Here is a 14,459-nt window from a genome sequence, read left to right on the forward strand (position 1 = left end):
AATTCCATTCCCCAGAAAACCATTTCCCAGAATGTACCATTCCCCAGAATGTACCATTTCCCAGAAATCCATTCCCCAGAATGCACCATTCCCCAGAAATCCATTCCCCAGAATGTACCATTCCCCAGAAAAGCTTAATATACTCTGCTAAAAAGTTTAATTCGATACACAAACAGTAAAATGTTGATCATAATGATATGTTATACCCCGGACAGACATGTGATACGAGTATGATTCCTGTACAACGGTACGCAGTGTCAAGAAAATTCTAACAAGACTGACTTGAACTGAGAGAATTTTCAGTATGGCACTCATTTCAAGCGCAATTGTACAGTGATTCTTGTATCACATGTGTGTCATAAGTATTATAGGCAAGGATTTTAACATTATAGTGTTATTACGAGCAAATATCTATTTCTTATACGGTATATGTAACAAATTAAGGTAAAAATGTATACATACATACATATCCATAAAAATATTCTAAAATGGTTCAAACGTTTAATTACCATTGTACACAGTTGCATGTTGATTTTTAAACCTATCTTGAAAGTTCACAAACTGTTATCATTCCAGTTGCGTTGCTATAAAATGTTTTGTTTTTGACAGATTTGTGAAAATTGTGCAGCACTTGTTTTACGATGAATAACGTTTTAAAAGTGATGTGCAAAATTTACAGAGAAAACGCATATTCTTCTGATGTGGTTCAGTGTACAAGATACTAAATACTCAACTGACCACGCTTTTCTTTGCAAACGGTTGGAGGGATCCATCCCAATGGCTGTTCCTATGATCCTAAATATTCGCTACAAAGGCTCTTCATTCATGCGGTATGAGAAGGGCTTTCATCATTATTCCAATACTATGGAATGGAATAGAAAAAGTGAACATATAAGCAGTTTTAATGCCAACAATTCTAAATATTTTTAATGAAGAAGGGAAAAAGTATCATTGTTTTCCTTTTGGCATTCAAAAACCCAACACTGTTCCTTTTTTTAAACAAGCTTTTTTTTAGAATTTAGGCAATTGGTACAATTATTGGAATTCTTTGCTGCATAGGCTGTTCTTTCGAATTGCACTTTTCAGGAAATTATCGGCATCACAACTGCTTACTTTTTCATCATAGATTTTTCCTTCTTTTCTACATAGGCTGTTTTTTTGAGTTACAATGTTTAGGCTAGTTACAATCGGCACCACAAGCACAGGTGTTTAGAAATTTAAAAAAAAAATATAATGTCACCACAGACAAACAGACGTAACACTTCGAACATTTTTCGATTTAAATTTTAGTCTCGGAAATAGGTTCGCTTAATTCTAAAAGGACTGAATTTGGCCAATCATCAACTAGGTGGCAGTAGTGAGCAAACGTCAAACTCAAACAAAAACTATGCGAGCGCCACGAATTGGCAGTTGGTCAACTCTCAAATTTTCAAATCAACCGTTAAATCGATGTACGATGGCAATTATCAGAGTGTTACGTTTCCTTCTTCGTTAAAAAAAAAATGTTTGAGTCGTTATAAGAATTGTTGGCATTACAACTGCTTATATGTTTATCAAAAATGTTCCCTTCTTTTGCATAGGCTGTTCTTTCCAGTTGCACTTTTCAAGAAATTATCGGCATTGCAACTGCTTACTTTTTTAACATAGATTCTCCCTTCTTTTTTGCATAGGCTGTTCTTTCGAATTGCACTTTTCGGGAAATTATGGGCATTACAGCCTCCACCGGTGTTAAAATTGCTGTTATATTTATTTCATATTTTTTTCGAAATTTCTAAACACCTGTGCTTGTGGTGCCGATAATTACCTGAATAGTGTAACTTGAAAGAATAGCCTATGCAGAAAAGAAGGAAAAAACTAGGGTCTGGGACCATTTGGGCAGGAGCACCTATTTTGGGCACTTGCTGCTATAACTCAGTCAATTTCAAACCGATTGACTTGAATTTTTGAACATGGCTAGATACTGTGCCTATCTGATCGTGTCTCAAAAATCAAGTGAATCGGTTCAAAATTACCTGAGTTATAGCAACAAGTGCCCAAAATAGGTGCTCCTGCCCAAATGGTCCCAGACCCTAGTTTTTTCCTTCTTTTCTGCATAGGCTATTCTTTCAAGTTACACTATTCAGGTAATTATCGGCACCACAAGCACAGGTGTTTAGAAATTTCGAAAAAAATATGAAATAAATATAACAGCAATTTTAACACCGGTGGAGGCTGTAATGCCCATAATTTCCCGAAAAGTGCAATTCGAAAGAACAGCCTATGCAGTCCCAGACCCTACGTAGAAAATGTAAGAAGTTTTGATGCCGATAATTTACTGAAAAGTACAATTCGAAAGAACAGCCTATGCAGAAAAGAAGGAAAAGTGTATGTTGAAAAAGTAAGCAGTTGCGATGCCAATAATTATACAATAGCCTAAATTGTAAAGGCAAATCATGCTTATTTCCGAAGTTTTTCTTGTCAAATAAGAATTTTTGGCAGGATGTTTCTTCCGATGATTTTTTACGAATAAATATTTGATTTTTAGCTATTAATATAAACCATTCAGAATTAAAGCAATAGTTTTATTTTTTTCTGGAGAATGGTACATTCTGGGGAATGGAATTCTGGGGAATCATACATTCTGGGGAATGGATTTCTGGGGAATGGCACATTCTGGGGAATGGGTTTCTGGGAAATGGTTTTCTGGGGAATGTTATAGAATCAAATTGATTTATTAGTTTAATCATAACGTACTTCATGTACTTGAACTTACAAATTTTCAGTGCAACCGTTATTCACTCCCTATCATCCAGTTCAGCAAGCATCAACTGGCATCGGCATTTACTACTGCCGGATCTTCTACGTGCTAGCTGTTATTATTTAACCCTTTGGAGACGGCATTTTCACCTCTCTGGATGCAACCTCGCTAGTCTAGAACACGTTTGTGATGGTCGATTTTCTCGGCTGGGCACATACGACCCATCCGTCCCCAAAGGGTTAAGGCACTTCATTAGAGATATGTTTAATAAATTCACAGGTATTAATATCACTTACTTGTTCCCTGGGCTTGGATTATATCTTCCAGGAAGCTTTGATTTCAGACATGTGGCCGATGTGCTTTGCAGTAATGATTGGAATAGCTGAATGTATAATCAATGGCAAACAATTCTGTAAAAATCAGATCTTCAAGTCATCTGATATAGTTATACTGATCATGCTGCTGCCTAGTATATCGAACTTTGTCGAAGTCATTTATGTGACGGGAAAATATAATTCCAAGTTGGTGAGAATATTACAAACTGAGGGAGGGTAATAGGCCCAGTCAGACCCCTGAATGGGCAATGTGGGTTAGTGTGTGGGAATGCCATTGAAGGTTTGTAATATTCTCCGAGGCTTTCGAAATCCAACAGGGCGCGTCCCCGGGTTGCGGATAGGGGGAAAAGGGAGATTTTTCGCATTTGTACTGTAATCAGCCAATGTGATATTATCTCCTATGGTGTTGTAGTGCGAATGAATGATCTTATTCTATGGGAATTCGAACCTTGTAATGTATTGTTTATTAACTTCAATTTTGTAAGCTTGACAAGGTTTTGAAGACAAACATGAGATGAGAGAATTGCCTAATAGGAAAGTCACATTTTCATATGCAAATGTTATCCATGGGGTCATGTCTAGCATTTAATATGTATGGCAATGACTGATTCTTACCTAGTAGGGGTACGACAAGACCACGCGGACAATTCGATTAAAGGCTTAATTGGGAATAATATATTTTCCGGAACTGAAGGGACATTTTTTCCTGGGTGACTGGCGAGTCGGAGAGGGTAGAAGTTTCCGTTTGTTATAATTGACAAAATAAACAATCGGGCGCTTTTTCTTTCTATGGCTTGCTTGGCATTTTGTGGATTACCGTTTTTTGGTTCTGGAAGGTATGCGATTCACTATTGAGCCTTAAAATTATTTTGCATCTGAGTAGCATTGATATTCTCAAGTCTGTACCAACACCCTAATCCCACACCAGAATACCCTTTTCCTATCCCATGGCGTTTATGTGGTCAGCAAAGACTATTCAGCCATTACCCCTCCTTATCATCGGCTTTGGGCTGACTTGCGCTCTCATTGCCCCACCAAATGCTGCAAAATGAAAAAGGTATTAATATCACTTACTTGTTATAAAAGGTTCGACACAAACAATTTAATATTCTAAATTAGTTCAAGCGCCCTAATGGTATGCTCTCTATCAGCGTCCTTCAAGAACTATCTTTCTTCTCATTCTCCTCATCTTACTCTTATTCTTTGAATTAACGTGCAAGTTTGTTCTCACTTAGCAATTTGATCTTAACGGATTCTCTATACGAAATGCTATCGCAACATTCTCCCCCCGTAACATAACTGTTTTAAGAGGTGTGTTACAAAAACTCGCGATCATTTTGCACTTCTTCCATCACCCTTCAAATTGCCATAAAAGCACCACCCTAACGAACATTGGAAAGCAATCATATCGCTATTCGTAGATACTTGGACTACCGATGGTACTACCAACTGCGCATTAGACAATCCTATTAGTAAACGAGGTTTAGCACTTTGATATTTGAAAAGCGGCAGATTTGTGTAACTATCACTGTTCATGTTAAACGATGTTGAATCGAAATCTTGAATTGGTAAATCAAGGTAATTTACTGTACATACGTTTGACAAAGCAAATCGGTTAGTACACTAAATTCTGTTTTTACGCGATTGATGCGTTCGCGCAAAAAAAGATCGTGTAAAAAAAGTTCGCGTAACTTCGAGAAATCGCGCAAAAAAAATCCAAAGGAAATTTTTTTTACGCGATTTGTTCTCCGCAAATGACCAAAATCGCGTAAAAAAAAGTCGCGTAACTTCGAGAAAATCGCGTAAAAAAAGTCGTGCAAAAAAAAAATCGCGTAAAATAAAGTCGTGTAAAAAAAGAATTCAGTGTATTATTATGCCCGGAAATTCCGACGGAGACGATTTTTGTTGCAGCGGTTTTTACTGAACCGTCTATCCATTTCACACTCAATGTATCAGGCCTTTCGTCTATTTCAAGTTCTTTCGCTAGCTCGTCTTCTATCATGGTTCTCGAGGATCCTTCGTCGATGAAGGCGAACGTGTCAATTTGTTTGGACTTCCCGTATAAAGTCACAGGAATGTACTTCAACCATGTACGATTGGCGCTACCAACATCAACTGAACACCCATTTATTGAAACGGTGTCGTGCGATGAATGAAGCAATGGATGATGTTTCATTTGGCATCCGCGTACGCCACAATTTTTGATCGTCTTGCATGGCCACGGTAAGTGGCGATTCAAGCAACAGGGACAAATCTTCAACTGGTTAACGAGCTCCCAACGTTTACTCACGGGCATGGAAGATATCGTCGTACAACTCGAAACACGATGGCTACTCTCTCCGCAAACATAACAACGTTTTCGTTTTGCTCGACGACTGTTGGGTGATGAACCAATAGATCCTCTTTCGTCATCACTGTCGTCGCTATTCTCATCCTGACTGTTATTTTCATTTAGTACTATACTGCCCATAACTGCATATTTGTAACATTTGCATATTTTGATGGTATTGAGTTTTTATCGGGGATCACCATCAAATCGCAAGTACTTTCGACTTTCTGAATAAAAATGTCAAGTTTGTTCTAGGATTTATGAAAAAAATACCAAGTCATTTTGTCTCATTGACCAATGTAACCGCATAACAGTCACACTGGAAAAAAAGGCTGGCTTTAAAGCGTGTCATCAATCATAATCAGGTCCGATTTATTTTTTGGCAATTCGTCTAGCATATAAGATGTGCTGTAAAAAAAATTAGTGCTAAACGATTGATTACCAATTTATGGGAAATTTTTAAAATTTATATTCATTTCCATACCATTAAAAGTTGAATCTTTGAGCTGCATTTTCTCAAATGCCTACTTTTGTCGAATGTTACTTTTATGCGATTATGGGCAGTATATCAGACGTCACCATGCTCGCTGACTTAACCAACTCAGACATGTAATTGCTGAAGGTAGCAATGGTGATACTACCGTACTCTTGTTTGCGTGTAGCCCACTGCAACTTCAAGTGTGTTGGAAGTTTGTTTATCATCTCTTGGAGGAGACAAGGATTGTTTAGATGTGATGTCAATCCAGCAGCGATCATATGATCGGATACGTTTTGGACGGCTAAGCCGAATGCGATCAACGAGTTGAGATCGTCATCTTTCGGCGCTGGTGTATCACGCAATTGAGAGATGAGAGTCGATATCAACAACTCGGGTCTCCCATATAGCAACTGTAGAGTCTCGATGACCTGAGTGACGCACTCGGGCAGCAGTAGCTTACTACCAACGGCCTGACGAGCAGGACCACGAAGGCAGCGCTGGAATCGGATGAGATTTTCTACATTGGTGAATCCACACGCTTTCGTAGAATTGTTATAGCAGCTGATAAAGATGGGCCATTCTGCAGGTTTTCCTGTAAATACAGGTAGGTCGGAAGGAATAACCTGCCGTGCAAACATTCTTTGTAGCCCCGATTCCAACGTACTGCTGCTCTCATTCACACTACTTTCGTCGTCGGTCGATCGATCTATCTCTGTTGACAACAGCTGACTCGTACCCGGGTTGGTAGGTAAGGGTGACGTATTAATTTGTGCTTTTAATGCGTCGAGGCGCTTCTGCAATAGATCGAATCGTTTATCGGTAGCTTTCCTCTCCAACGATAACGCTTCTTGTAGTCGTTGCAGATCTAGAGCTGTTTGTGTAGGTGACGCACACTGACTACATTTCCAATCATGTTGAGGTGTGGAATCACCTAACTTCACGCACTCATGATGATAATGTTTTTCGCAAAGTGAGCATGCTAAGCCTCTCGCCAATAGGACTGGTGACTTGCATTTCTCACACTGAACCTCCATTAGATCGAAATTTAATGAAAATTTCTTTAGTGTTGCCGAAGGGTAGGGTTTTCAGTTGTTGTCTGAACTTCTTTCAGCAGATCTAAAGGCTCAGATTGGTGGATAAGCTAAAGCTATAAAAATTGATTTATTAGTTTAATCATAACGTACTTCATGTACTTGAACTTACAAATTTTCAGTGCAACCGTTATTCACTCCCTATCATCCAGTTCAGCAAGCATCAACTGGCATCGGCATTTACTACTGCCGGATCTTCTACGTGCTAGCTGTTATTATTTAAGGCACTTCATTAGAGATATGTTTAATAAATTCACAGGTATTAATATTACTTGTTATAAAAGGTTCGACACAAACAATTTAATATTCTAAATTAGTTCAAGCGCACTAATGGTATGCTCTCTATCAGCGTCCGTCAAGAACTATCTTTCTTCTCATTCTCCTCATCTTACTCTTATTCTTTGAATTAACGTGCAAGTTTGTTCTCACTTAGCAATTTGATCTTAACGGATTCTCTATACGAAATGCTATCGCAACAACTAGTCAATGAAGTATGCCGTATGAAGCTTGAGATCCTAGACTGAGCTAAGTCCGTTGGCCGAACTTCAGAGAACACATATTGGTGTTGGGTCAAATTCTGCTATATTCTAGCCTACGAGGTGAACATGCGGTTCCCTGCTTAGCGTTCACGCCCACGCTGCGCTCATCAAGTGGGAACCTATTAATGAGATGATAATTGTAGCCAGATTCAGAACACGGGTTAGAAACCTTACCATGATCCACTGTTACGCGCCAACCGATGCTGTCGAAATGCAAGACAAAAAGAACTTTTACAGGCAACTGAATGCTACACCCACGGGACACGATACGAGAACGGACACAAGACGTATTGTTCTCTGTATTGGTCGTTTGTAAGAACAATACGTGTTGTGTCCGTTCTCGTATCGTGTCCCGTGGGCGTAGTTAAAGTTCTTACGTAGGCACGAAGCCAAGAAATTGCAGTGAACTGAATGCTGTCGTGGACAAGATTCCGAAAGGTGAAATCAAGATCCTCATGTGCGACTTCAACGTGAAGGTTGGTTCCGACAACTCGTACTATGAGCACATCATGGAACGCCATGGTCTCGGAGAAATGGGCGAGAAAGGAGAGCTATTTGCAGAGTTTTGTGGCAACAATGACATGGTGGTTGGTGGTTCGCTCTTTCCGCATCGTCCAGTGCACACAGTGACATGAGTTTCCCGTGATGCCACGGAAAATCATATCGAACACATCTGCATCTACCGAAAATGGAGAAATGGTGTGCGGAACAAACGTAGCGCCAACATGGCGTCCGACCATCATCTTGTAATCGGTGAAATACGCCTGCGCATAAAATCGGGTGCCGGTTCCACGCACGCCGACTGGAAGAGCTGAGGAAGCAGTAGATCAAGATCCCAGATGATCGCCAAAGCCGTGATAGAGCGAGCGAAAACACAAGGAGCCAAAGCTGTAGCGCGTCAGCGCAATTCGGCTCTCGAGAAAAAAGTAAAACGGTCATGTAGATGGGACAAAATAGCGTGGGCGGGACTCCCTAGCCGACGGAGGCGAGACAGTCGCTAACACCGGCGACATCCGTCTCACGTCGGTTCACGTCGCCTTAGTGAGACTAAGATGAATGCTACGATGCTCGCGAAAGACACGTCTAGACAGTTATTGACCGACCCTGCTGACCAGTTGAAACGCTGGTTCGAGTACTTTGAAAACCTTTTTTAAGTGTGGGCCACGCCATCAACACCTCAGCATGATCCGCCAAGAGTTTGACGCATTACCCGTGTCAACACCGAAGCTCCATTAGTGCAGGACATAGAAACTGCTATCCGTAGCATGAAATCGAACATGGTCCCAGAGGTCGATCGCATATCAGCTGAGATGCTCAAAGCTGACCCCGTAGTATCCGAACAACTAATGCATCAATTATTCTGCAACATATGGGAAACCGCGACATTTCCGGCCGACTGGATGCAGGGCGTCGTGAGTAAAGGTGACGAAAAAGGTTGACCTGACGGTATGCGTTAATTGGCGGGGCATCATGTTACTGTGTATCATTCTCAAAGTCCTTTGCAAAGTGTACAGGAGAATATTGACGCAACTCTCCGACGGCAGCAAGCCGGATTCCGTGCCGAACAATCCTGTGTGGCTCCTATAGTCACGCTCCGTATCATCCTAGAGCAAATCAATGAATTCCAAGAGTTTCTCTACTTAGTGTTCATTGATTTCGAAAAAGCTTTCGACGGTCTCAATCACGAAAACATGTGGGAATCCCTCAGGCGCAAGGGTGTCCCTGAGAAAATCATCGGCCTCATTGAAGCACAGTACAGGGCATTTTAGTGCTGCACAACGGTGTTTTGTCCGACCCCATCCGGGTCGTTGCTGATGTGAGGCAGGGATGTATACTATCACCGCTACTGTTCCTCTTCGTAATCGACGAGATCCTGGTAGGTGCGATTGATCGTGAACCAAATCGTGGGTTGCTGTGGCAGCCCATTACCATAGAGCACCTAAATGACTTCGAATTGACTAATGACATTGCTCTCCTAGCTCAACGGCGCTCTGATATGCAGAGCAAACTCGATGATATTGCCGATCGCTCCTCGGCGGCAGGTCTTACCATCAACGGTAACAAGACCAAATCGTTAGATGTAAACACGGTGAACCCTTCCAGCTTTACGGTAGTTGGGCAAGTAGTGGAGAATCGAGAATGTTGAAAGCTTCCAATATCTTGGTAGTCAAATGGCGGCACCAAGATTGAAATAGGTGCACGGATCAAGAAGGCGAGGACTGCTTTTGCGAGTTTAAAAAATGTATGGAAAGACCACATTAGTCGATGCAACAAAATCCGAATTTTCAAATCGAACCTGGAATCTGAGCTGCTATACGCCATTTGGTGTGTATCAGTCTTGGTATCAGTACAGAAAACAGCTATAGGTCTTCATCAATAGATGCCTGTTGTGGTGTATAATTTGTACATGTTGGCCTCACGATTAGATCTTCAATGTGGAGCTCCATCGTCGATGTCGTCAAAAGCCGATAGCGACTGAAATTCGAGAGCGAAAGTGGAGGTGGGTCGGCCACACTCTACACAGGGGCGAAACGAAATCTGCAAACAAGCGTTAGACTGAAACCCCGCAGGACACCGCAGCAGAGGCGAACACAGAGGGTCATGGCGGCGTAGCCTCAACAAGAAAATAAAGGATATGGAATGTAGGATAATCTCTGCAGATTTCGCTAGGGATTTCTCCAAATTCTTCCAGGACTTTTCTTACACGCTCGTTGAAAACTACTCAAAAGTGAGTAGTTTTCGACTCACTTCAATACTTTGGCAAAAACTGTCAAAAGAGAGTAACATTATTTTGACCAACTGAGTTGTTTTCTACTCACTTGCCAAGAAATTTGCGCTTTACTCTCTTTTGAGTATTGGCTGTTTAAATTCACTCACCTGTAACGGTCAAAATCCAGTGAAAATCGTTCTAAGTCGCTGCGGTGAAAATGCTTTCAATTAAATATTAAGTATTTAGACGAAACACTAGTCCTGCAAAGTTTGTTTTAGGAAAGCCAAGAGGAAGGCATGGTAAGTGTATATACATACAGTACAGTTAAGTTATTGTATAATAATTCTCAAAAACTGTTTTCCAGAAATTGTCAAGAGCCCCGTGGTGCTTAGCGAACCATTTCAGTAGAAAAGTACTTGGAAAATATTCAAATTAAAATGACTTTATAAAAGGATTACCGATGGTTTCTTTCGGAAGACCCGGAAGACCTCTTAAGATATGCAGGATCGCCTTCAGAATTGCATTCGCCTATGATGTACTGGCCGCCGGAAATCATCGGAGCTCTGACATCCGGGGAGAACAAGTTCCAGCTCGTGATCCAGTTGCAAGCATTTATTTTCAATTTCAATTAAAAATTATTTTGTTAGATAGTTTGTAATTTAGTAATAAAATGTGTGTGTGTTTGTTTATGAACTCGGCATTTTTTTTTCAATCTAAATAAAAAAAAACAATCAAAACAAATTTGTGAGACTGAGTAAAAATCTACTCACTTTGATAATTTCAAATTTAATAAAAGTGAGTTAGAGTTACTCTAATTTTGATAAAATTCAGCTTTACTCTAAAGTGAGTAACGCTCGATTACTCTCTTTTGAGCTGTTCCACTTTGTACCAAAGTGAGTCGAATTCTACTCACTTTTGAGTAGATTTCAACGAGCGTGATAGGTAAGGTGCTAAACAATAGCAGCTTAGTTTGGCTTAGTAGATAGGGATCTATCATAGTTCAATATTTTATCTTTTCAATACAATGGCTTTCTTTCATTCTATAAGACAACACAGTACTACCAATATGTTATTTTTCCATATGTTTTCTGCTGGATGATGATAGTTTTTATTATTTGCTCTCATTATTCGTTTCATTCAATGTTTAATTCTACACAGCTGCGTTCTTGGTCTTCGTTTTGCACTGCAGCTGAATTCTTCGAACAATTGAATCGTTTACTCCGCGCATCCAAAAAAGACACAATTCTCTTCACCGCTTTCCATCCTAAACATTTTGCGATCGTGGACAAAATGGCGTTTCACCGTATACGGCCTACTATCCAACTAGAACTACAGTAAATTACAACTTTTCTCTAGCATTTGAATATTGGTTTATTTGTGATTCTTTTTTTTTTGTATTTTGCTTTTGATATTTTCGGTAGTGTTGTTTTTTGTTGCTGGGGTGGTCTAAGTAGAGGATAGGAAGATTACGATCATACTAACTAACACAGCGGTTGTCGACTTATGATTGTTAAATGAGCGGTTTTTGTTTTTGCCAGATATATTGCTATACTTGATCGATTATGTCTGTACGAACAACGACTCGTTAATAGAATGGAACAAAAGCAACACCTACAAATGCCTTTTCTTTATACTTGAGTCAATATTGATGATCTTTGCGGATTTTTCAATGTTCAGCGGTATAAATTCAAAGGAGGTAGTTTCGGTAATGGGAAGAGGATAACTTTCTTAACGATATTTGTCACTGAAGGAGGACACTAACGAAGAGGGTATTGGTTCTTTCGTGCTAGCACTTTGATTTCGAAAAAGGTTTTCCCCTACTTGTAACGACAAAATCTGCTACCTCTCGCAACATTCACTTTTGACTGTATTATCCAACCATGACTGTCATGCTAATCACAAGGCCATTCGTTATTAACTGCTTTACCAAATTTAACAAAGCAGGCAATTTTAAGCTTATACGCTGGCAATCCGGTAAAGTTTATGGGAAAATATAGGTCAGATTGCTCATATCTATTAACAGGTTAAAAAAGATAGAAAATTCTTAAGCAAATTGCTCAACTTATTGTGGAGATTAATATTGTATTTCTTATCACCATTCAAAGCTCTTGGCTCTAAAATCTCGCTTTCACAATACACATAAACGAACCCTACTCTCTCGATGTTATTCTCAGCGCATATTTTCAGTCTAGTTTCAAGATTCTCATGTGGATTCGAATGCCAATCAGGAGTTTGACGTTTTTTTCCTATTCTCTGTTCAACTACATCGAAGTTTGCGTTTGGAAAAAGAACAACAGTTCTAAGCTTATACACAGAACAATTTTGATCTTACTCAGTTCAACTGTATGGTATAAATTTAAAATTACGCCGAACTGCGCAAAAGAAACTATAAATCTTTCCAACTAGTCCAAATCTTTGCAATACAAAAAGAAATCAAACAAATTCCAATCCAACGTGGGAAAAGTTCGCTCCTACAATTCAACTGTTAACTATATGATTTTCCCAAGTCTAGTCTGTAAATTAACTGAGGAGTCGCGTGACAAACAGTCGGTATAAAAAATCGAACGTGCATGAGCTGCTATCAGATACAAATTTAAACGAATTCGCTGACGTTGATGCTGAGTATGACTTACAACGATACAAATAAGTAATAAAAAACTATCTTCCTAAAAGATGAAACATACATTTATACGTGTAACCAACCGAACGTGGTTAAAATCTGGGGCTGCTGTGTAATATATGATAGTAGTAGTATGGTTTGTTTTGTTACAATATAGGTAATCCTTAATAAAAAAAAAAAAAACACGAAACAAAAAAAAATCGCAACTGATTCCTTACATCCTAATACATCAAAGTCTGACTGTTCGCTTCGCCTGCCACACACTTCTTTGCTTGTTTCGATTCCGTGCGCGACGGAAAACAACTGGGGAGTAGCAGAAATCCATACGCTTCACACTTACGACGACCTATCTATTGTTGTAGCAGATCTATGCGGAGGAGTGGTTTAGATCTGTGTGCTGAATCGCTGAATCTGCGGCCGCGGCAGATCTCCGAACACTGTGTCGCCGTGGACGCTCCTCGCCAGAGCCTTGATACTGGCGGCAATGTCCACGTTGTCTTCGTTCATCTGGAATAACATGGGGAATGGGAACGAGGTCATATGTAAGATATCTGAAAATGTTTCCGGTGCGGATTGTAGATTAAGTTCTGGGTTAAGCTTGGTTAAAGAACTGTCCTGAATGTGGTTGGTGAGGTGAAGTGATTCTAATAGGAAATGATATTTGGAATTTCTGAACACTAGCTAGTTGTCCAAAGCCTGATTGGAAGGCTATGTTGGGCGGGACACGTCACCAGGATGTCGGATAACAACCCGGTCAAAATGGTTCTCGAGCTTGTTCTCGAGAGAAATCCGACCGGTACAAGACGACGTGGTGCGCCTGCGCAGTGAGCGAGATGGATCGATCAAGTGGTGAATGATCTGCGGATTCTTCAGAGTGCGTTACTGGAGACGCACAGCCATGGACTGAGTCGAATGCAGACGACCACTACGTACAGTGAGGATACTCAGGGCCTTAGTCTGACCAGTAAGGTAAGTAATCTTCAGAAGACCAAACATCCAATCTGATTGATATAGTTGTCAGTAAGGTTCCAGCACGTTTACCAACCGTGACTAATCGAAGAACTCAGCTTCCAAGTAGATGAGGTGGAGTTTACCAAGGCGGCTGCAGTCGGCAAGATCAGAGTTGACTCGTCAGTGTATCCGTTCAGCATTTACGATCCGCCAAAAGCGTGTTTCAAGTGCTTCAAGTAAGGTCATCACAAACCATGTAAGTGTACAAAAACCATGGGAGTCTACAAAAAGTATGGAGATGAGGGTCACATAGCCAAGAAGTGCGTGATTCGGCGCCAAAATGCCTGATTTGCATGCGACGGGTGGTCCTGAATATCTGGTACACGTGGAAGATAACAGTTGACAATAGTGCATGTAATCTAAATAACTGTGAAGCCGCACAACAGTTGCTGTGAGAGTCAGTCTCGGAGTCAAGTACTCGTACCGCATCCCCACACCACCCGACAATGGGAAATGATTGGTAGATAAGGCTAGCTTTCCACGTCAAACAAGGGCTCCCAGATGACCGATAGACGTTATTCAGCGCACTGGAGGGATTGAATCCCGTGGTCATCAGTGGAGTTTACAACGCCTGGGCGATCGATTGGACTAGCCGTTTGACCAATGCAA

At 40.5% G+C, this 14,459-nt stretch overlaps 1 protein-coding gene across 1 annotated transcript in view; it reads right to left on the reverse strand.

Moving 5' to 3' along the window:
* Window positions 1-11,288: 11,288 nt before the first annotated feature.
* Window positions 11,289-14,459, reverse strand: part of LOC109404008 (uncharacterized) — a 107,237-nt gene continuing 104,066 nt past the window's right edge. The window contains exon 5 of the mRNA XM_019676873.3: window positions 11,289-13,346. Within this exon, the coding sequence (XP_019532418.2) occupies window positions 13,224-13,346 (123 nt within the window). The 3' untranslated portion in view covers window positions 11,289-13,223. The remainder of the gene's footprint in view (window positions 13,347-14,459) is intronic.

The sequence above is a fragment of the Aedes albopictus genome, chromosome 3 (assembly GCF_035046485.1).
Source record: "Aedes albopictus strain Foshan chromosome 3, AalbF5, whole genome shotgun sequence".
In the NCBI taxonomy this organism is placed as follows: Eukaryota; Metazoa; Arthropoda; class Insecta; order Diptera; family Culicidae; genus Aedes; species Aedes albopictus.